The sequence below is a fragment of the Zingiber officinale genome, chromosome 7B, assembly GCF_018446385.1.
Source record: "Zingiber officinale cultivar Zhangliang chromosome 7B, Zo_v1.1, whole genome shotgun sequence".
Lineage (NCBI taxonomy): Eukaryota > Viridiplantae > Streptophyta > Magnoliopsida > Zingiberales > Zingiberaceae > Zingiber > Zingiber officinale.
In genome coordinates, this window is record NC_055999.1 from 99,618,670 (window position 1) to 99,626,530 (window position 7,861).

The following is a 7,861-nucleotide window of genomic DNA, read 5'->3' on the forward strand; positions in this document are numbered from 1 at the left end:
CTGACTCAGTCTTCCAGCAACCTCACTTTATATATTTTTTTTTAATAATTTATTTATTTGTATATGTTATCCCTATCACGTCCAATTTCCATGCAATAAACGTGTTCCTGCCTGCCGTAAGGCATCCACAACTATTTCAACAATATGTATCCTACAAAATTAATATTTATTTTTTCATTAAAAATAATAAATAAATAAAAGAGGATCAAGTTCTCGTTTAATTTTGACTGGACATTTTGACGAACAAATAGTCGAATTTAATATTTAGTTTTAATACAAATAGTTTTTATTTATTTACGACACGATGGTAGCAAATATCAGCAAAACAGCTTATTTATTTATGACACGACGGTAGCAAAACAGCAAAACAGCAAACAGCAAACACGGCACACGGCACACGGCACACGGCACACGGCAAACAGCAAACAGCAAACAGCAAACAGCAAACGGCAAACAGCAAACAGCAAACGGCAGCAATATCAAATGGACACACTGTTCGGGATGCCTTTCCCGGTGAGCCCCAATCCGCTGGTGGGGTACAGCAGCGTGTAAGGGACCTTGACCGGGCCGTTCCGGTTCTTGAACCTCCCCTCGCCGTTTCTCGCCACGATCTCCGCCTCGATCCCCCTCAGCGCCGCCCCGAACCTCTCGAAAGCCTCCAGCGCCTTCTGATCTGCCGTCCACTCCGCCGTGTCCCGCTGTCCCAGGTACACCTCGTCGGCCGAATGCATCGACAGGATCTCGATCAGCGACACGCCGAGGATGGTCTGCAGCTGGCTGGTGATCGTCTTCAGGAACACCTTGTCCGGATCCCTCTCCAGCTCTGCGAACTCCTCCGTGCCGCGCTCCGGCATGAACCGACGGCTGATGGTCGGCCGGTTGGGGAGGTAGCCGGCGTAGGGGTATTGTCCGAAGTTGACGGCCGCGTGGAGGGCAGAGGCCACCCAGATAATGGTGGTGCAGGTCTCCGTCAGCTCCGCGACGGTCTCCATCTTGGGCCACCACGGCTCGTGCTTCTTGTCGCCGTGCCCCTCTTCGCGCACCTCCTTCCACCACGCTTGCAGCTCGTCGTCGGCACGCACCGCCGCGTCGTTGGGGTAGTAGATGGCGCAGTAGTCTCTCACCCACGTCTCGATCGCCGACCATATCGCGAGGCCGTCCACGGCGTAAGGGTAATCCTTGATCAACAGTTCTATCTCGTCATTTGAATCCCTAACCGCGATTCCCCTGAATCCAGAAATTTTAACTTTTAATCTCTACACAAACAAAAAGGTATCCAACAAATGAGGAACAAATTTACCTCTTGATGAGATCGGCAGGAAGACCCTGCTCGGCGAAATTCCAGCTCTGATAAACCGCCGACGACATCTCCATCGCGTACTTCGCCGGGAAGACCGTCAGCTCGAGGATGCCTCCGGCGTTGATGAGTGTCTGCCGGGCGAAGGCGTTTATGTTCATGGTGTCGCGGTAATGGGGCTCGAGCAACTTGTTGATGGGGTGGAGCACGCTCAGGTGGCGATTGGTGGCGATCACGAATGGCTCCATCGTCGCGTGTGTGTTCAACCTTGAAAACACGAAATAAATAAATAAAAATGGAGATCAGCACCTACACATACGTTTGCTTCTGATTTGAGAGTGAATTGGCATAAGCATGCACCAGTGGCTTATGAGTTGGTGGACACCGGAGTCGTTGACGGTGACATAAGCTTTGGCGAGCTGCCAAATGGATTCTTCGACGCCGGACTCCGCCGGCGTGTACACTTCGCTCACAGCGCCGTGTTTCTCTCCGTCGGGGTGCGGCAGGCTCAGCTCGATCGCCAACGGCTTCAGCGTGGAGTCGTCTCTCAGGAACAGCAGAGTTCTCGTGGCGTAGACCTTGTTGGCGGTGGAGTTGATCCTGTTCAGATACGGCATCAACGAGTCATGGTGGTCCAAGATGAACAGCCGGTTGCGGCCCAGCGCTTCTTCAATCTTCAATCCTTCGAGGTTGTGCTCGATTTGAGCTGCCGTAATGGTGCTCCTGTGGTCGCCGTACTCTCTCTCGTCCAGCTTGCTCGCAGGTGGGAACTTCTCGAGCCGTCTAATGCTTACTGGATTCACTCCGGCCAACATTTCCCGAGTAAACTCTTCGTCTGTTCTCCAAGCACACTTGTTCTCTGCACAGCACCAGATGGTCACGATCAAAAACCAAAAATCTCAGCGGTAGATTACATGATACTGACCTTGGATGACTTGTGGCAGGGGAAGCTTAAGCAACCTCTGGTTGCCTTCCGTGCGGAACAACTCTTTGATCATCTCAAAGGGAATGCGTTCCCTTAGTTCGTCGATGAGCGTATTGTTCACCACCGGCAAACCTCCCTCGTACAGCTTCAAAATGTCTTCAAAGGAGTCGAACTCGTTGGGCGTCTCGTCGCAGATGGCCATGAGGACGGGGAGCACCGCTTGGGCCAAGCCTTTGATGGCGTAGGTGAGGAAGTCTGCCATTTTCAAGTGCCCGAACCGCTCGTCCCTGGGCACGTAGATGTCCAAGCTCATCGTCGGCGGCAGTCTACTCTCTGTCTCCGGATCTGTCTTGGAGGGCTTCCGGCCCGTCTTCCCACGGCGAGGGTAAGGGTAGAGGGCGGAGCCGCCCAAGACGGGCCGATCGAGAGATGCATTTTTGTCGGGATCGCCGAGGTCGTTGTAGTAAGCGTAGTTGTAAACTCGATCCCATTCTTGAAGTTGGCCGGTCACATCTTCTCCTCTCAGGTTCTTAAGCTCATCTTCTCTGTACGGTTTCAGCGGCAATGGCGTCTTCGCCGCAAAGTAACTCTGCAATAATAACAGTCGTCAAACTTCTTAAACGGCAAAAGACTTCTGATCAAATTAAATCTAAGTGATTAATGATTACATGGGAAGACAAACGCACAATTAAACTGCTAATCAATTGATTAATGATTAATTTCTCACCTTATTAGCGAAGAAGATGCGCTTGTAGTTGTACTTGTCTTGAGGGTAAACCCACGAGTTGCAGACGAAGTAAATCGGGCCCTCGCCGGGGAACTCCTTCAGGGTTATGCTCTTCAGGTAGAACTGTGAAGAGTGCCGGTTGACGACGATCACCGCACCGGGGATGCCCTGCTTCGCCTCCCATTTGAACGTCACGTGGAAGGTGGACTCGCCGGTGGCTATGGCCGGAAGATTGCTTAAGTAGTTTTCTAAGTAGGCCTTCTCTCCGACGACTCCTCTGTTTCCGTTCTCTACGTGCAGACATCAAAGCCGACTCAGTCGCATGCTTTAATCATTACAGTCCCGTGACAATGGAAATGAACAGACTTACTTGGGTCGCCGACGGTGGCGCTCACAAGCTGGAAGGAGATGCTGCGGCCAAGGAGCTCCTGCACGTTGTCGATGAGCGTGGCGGTGAAGTCGTTGAAGTCAAGCACGTTCTTCCGCATCAGCACAACCGTGGCCCCGACGGACACGGTGTGGCCTTTGATCGCGTGTTCAAGCACACTGCGCATCGTCTCGATCGAGAACTCAGAAACAGCAGGGGATGGAAACAAGCAAACAATGGATCATGAATGGAAACAGAGGCACAGATTTATAGAGGGAGGTGGAAGACGAAGAACGTCAATGAGAACTTCTCTCCGTGGGGGTTTTTTTTTTAAATTTCATGTGGGATGCATTTTTATTTGGATTATTTTTGGATTATCATTTTATTTTATGTGGAAATACATTTTTTACTTTAATTTTCTATTTTAGATTTTGACATTTCCACGTAAAACAAAAAGATAATCCAAATAAAATCAACATACAAAAATTCAAATATAAAAAAAAATACATCCCACGTAAAATAAATAAAAGAAAAAAGAAAAAAAAAGATAATCTAAATAAAATCTACATCGAACAACTTGGATATAAGAAAAATACATTCCACATAAAATAAAATAAAAATCAAAGAGAAAAATGCATCTTTTTGTTTTACAAATTGTCTTCGATTTATTAATTTTATTTTGCTAACTCTTTGAAAGAAAGTAAACCTCTTTCAGACTTCCCTATTAGAAAAAATGGAATTTTCTCATTCCAAGGAAAAGATAAATGGGAAGGGGGCATCTGATCTACCATTGAGGGTAATGGGTAATTTCTTTTTTTCTTTCCACTCAATTTCTTGGTTCACTAACACTAATTACGTAATATTATTCTCGGTGCTTTTATGTGTTCATTTTTTTTTTACTTTCCTCACAGAGAGGTGAGGTGCTCAGTCATTTTATATATTCATTCAGAGGAACTCATCTAGCCAAAGTACGACTGGCTCGACCGCCCAAGGACCAAGTAAAAAGACAAAAGAGAGGATGAGTCTCATTCCTCTTTTGATGACTCCCTTATATTAGGATCTTTGTGCCCGTTAGAAGGGGGTGAATAGTATTTCGTCGCGCTCCTTGTGTCGTTTGTTTCGTCTTGATGATGATTGCTTCCTGTGATGATGTGCAGCGAAAAATACAAGAAACAACACACTACAACGTTAACACGTAGATTTACTTGATATCCATCTCAAGAAGAAGTGACTAGTCCAAGGATCCACACACTCACACACCCTCCACTATGAAAACCTCCTTCTCGGTCGCAGCCGGAGGCGGAGAAGTCTCGTACAAACTCACACAACAACGCACACAAAAATACAAGAAGAGAGTACAAGATACAAATGAAAATACTACTTCTTCTTGCTTACTTGTTGCTTGTTGTTGCCTCTTGAACCTTGAGAGAACACTCCCAAGAGCCTTCAAGAACTGGCGGTGAAGATCGGAGAAGCTCGCTGTGAGTCGCAGAGAAATCGCAGAGAGAAAGCTCGCAAAGAACTGCGGAGAAAACGCTCCGCCAAGGCTTTAAACAGTGCTCCCAATCGATCCAATCCATCCCCAATCGATTGCCACATCAGCACCGCTCCATCCCAGCCGTCCATCGCTCGTTTCCTGCCCAACGGTCTAATCTCAATCGATCGACCGATCGATTGGGAACATCTGAATCGATCGGTGGATCGATTCAGAAGCCTTCTGTGTTCTCGCGATCGTGCGAGAACTCCCCTGCCCAATCGATCGACCAATAGATTGGGGCAGCTTCCAATCGATCGCTCGATCGATTGGGAAAGCTTCTGTACTCGCGATTTCACATCCCAATCGATCGACCGATCGATTGGGCCTTCCCATAATCGCAGCACACACTAATGGATCGACTGATCGATTAATTAGACCCTGGTTCAATCGATCGCCCGATCGATTGACTAGCCTGGACTTGACTCAAACTCAAGTCCAAAATCTCCAACCCAACTCCTGGTCAACAGTGACCTGTTGGGTCTCCATGTCTAGCATTTGGCCACACCCGACCAAGCTCGAACTAACCTTCTAGCCTCCTCCATCAGCCTTGCATCTCTCGGATATCTCCTATCCTTCACGCCTTGCCTTCAGGAGCTTCCTTTGACCTCATCCTAGTTGTCGGATTATACCACCACACTCGACCAACCTCGAACTAGCCTTCTAGCCTCCTCCATCAGCCTTGCGTCCCTCGGATATCTCCCCATCCTTCACGCCTTGCCTTCAAGAGCTTCCTTCGGTCTCATCCTAGTTATCGAGTTCTCCTTGCCAAGTCACACTAAGACTTACCTTGCCAAGACCACATGCTTGGACTTACAATCTTTGCCAAGATCACACTTGGACTTTCCGTTGCCTGGTTCCTCACCAGGACTTCCCAATTGCTTGGCTCCTCACCAGGACTTTCTCCTTTGTCAAGATCACACTTAGACTTTCCAATTTGCCTAACATCCAGTTAGGACTTCCATCACTGCCTAAACTCCAGTTAGGACTTCCATACGCTTAACCTCCAGTTAGGTCTTCCATACGCCTAACCTCCAGTTAGGTCTTCCATACGCCTAACCTCTAGTTAGGACTTTCCCAGTCAAGTCTCTTGTCAACCTTGACCTACTTGATTTGTATTCTCATCAACCTGGTCAACCCTTTGGCCATCTCCATAACTGGACGATTGCTCCAGTAATCTCCTTATATTGTCAAACATCAAAACTCAAATCCTGACTCAAGCTTGACTCAACTCAAGCTTAGTCAAACTAGTTAAACTTGACCAAGGGAAATTGTCCCAACACCTTATTCTTCTCTAAATTAGTGCTCAACCTCTCACCTGCATAGTGTAGTACTTGCTCGCTCCTACATTCCAAGGGTTGACTCAAATCCACCAGGTCTACTAGGTTTAAATCCCTCTTTGCCCTAAATGCATTTCCACGTAAAATAAAAAGATAATCCAAATAAAATCGACGTACAAGAACTCGAATATAGGAAATATGCATCCCACATAAAATAAAAAAGAAAATCCAAAGAGAGAAAATGCATCTACACATAAATAAAAAATATAATTTAATTAAAATCCACATACAAGAACTTGAATTTAGGAAAAATGCATCCCACATAAAAAAAAAAATCGAAAGAGAGAGATGCATCTTCTTTCTTGCTAATTATCTTCGATTCATTGCCCTTACCCTGCTAACTCTTTGAAAGAAAGTAATCCTCTTTCAGACTTTCCTATTGAAGAAAGCAAAATTTTCTCATCCCAAGTTAAAGATGAATGGGATGATAGTTCTTGTAAAACCTAAGTCGCATGGATTCTAAGAACTGTATAAGAATTTACATATAGGAAATACAAGAACATATAATCATGAATCTTCATTTTATCAATTAAATATGATATAAGAAAAATAAATACATAAACACAATAGACAAGGAACATAATTGAAGAGTCATATCCTTGTCTTTAGTGTCGTCGGCTTGATTTTTGTGGAAGAATATGCCATGGAAAGGAAGGTCTGCCAAGGGGCTTAAGGGATGACGACGTCATAAAACTTCTTGTTAATGAGGAACAAGAAACTATGTCAAGATTCTGCCTTAAGCTATTGGGGGTCAACCCTATATATAGTGGATATCTATTATTAGCCCATAGATAATAATAGATGTGAGATTATAAGTCCATATATATACTGAATATATATTATTAGCATATAAATGATAATAAATACGGGACTAAAGGTTCTACATATACAAGGTCTACATCCAACAACCGAACCTAATTAGCCTAAGTTAGATCACTTTAAAGGGTTCAGATCGTATTCACATATGCAACTTACAAATAAGCAAACCTAATAGGAATAATTATATCCAACAATCTCCCACTTGAGATATATGTGAGTTGTATGTGGAATACAAGTAAAACTTTAGTTGATATTAAACTTTATGGGTACAAGATACCCCTACAAACAATCTGGTTCATTAAGTTCATTAGTATAGGACTAAAGAGGTCATAGCTACTGTTTATGATCATAACAAGCCCCAATAGTAATTACAATACCAATGTCATTAATGATATAGATCAAGATGTAGATGTGTAGAGTGAAAATTACATGAAATATGATCAGTACATGTCAATTTTCAACTGGTCCTAAGATAACTTCAAAAAAGGTCAGATCATATTTGTAAAATATTTTATGCTAAATTGCAATAGAAAATCATGATCCAAACTGTATGATTCTAAAAGGAATCTATATCTTATTTACAAACATCAAATACTAAATAGCAACAGTAAATAATGATATCATAGTCAGAGTGTCAAAACAAACATATAAATTCCCATTAATGTTTTGAACTTTAAGTACGCACAATAATCAAAACAAATGTTTGTCTTTATTAATCAACATAGAGCAATAAATACAAACTCCTACTAGATGAGTTCTTCTTCCATAAGAAGGATTCTCATATCCACAACATGCGCATGAAATGTTCGCGCAACGGGGCCGGTAAGAGGGGGTGAATACCTAAAATAAAAA

The 7,861-nt window shown here is 44.3% G+C and overlaps 1 protein-coding gene across 1 annotated transcript; it reads right to left on the minus strand.

Moving 5' to 3' along the window:
• Positions 1 to 315: 315 nt before the first annotated feature.
• LOC122006509 (probable linoleate 9S-lipoxygenase 5) lies at positions 316 to 3,501 on the minus strand. Its single transcript, XM_042562038.1, has 6 exons — positions 3,320 to 3,501; positions 2,950 to 3,239; positions 2,223 to 2,811; positions 1,658 to 2,156; positions 1,301 to 1,564; positions 316 to 1,227 (listed from the first exon to the last, which is right to left on the minus strand). The coding sequence occupies exons 1-6, from the start codon at positions 3,435 to 3,437 to the stop codon at positions 480 to 482; spliced, it is 2,508 nt and encodes an 835-aa protein (XP_042417972.1). The 5' UTR covers positions 3,438 to 3,501; the 3' UTR covers positions 316 to 479.
• Positions 3,502 to 7,861: the final 4,360 nt, after the last annotated feature.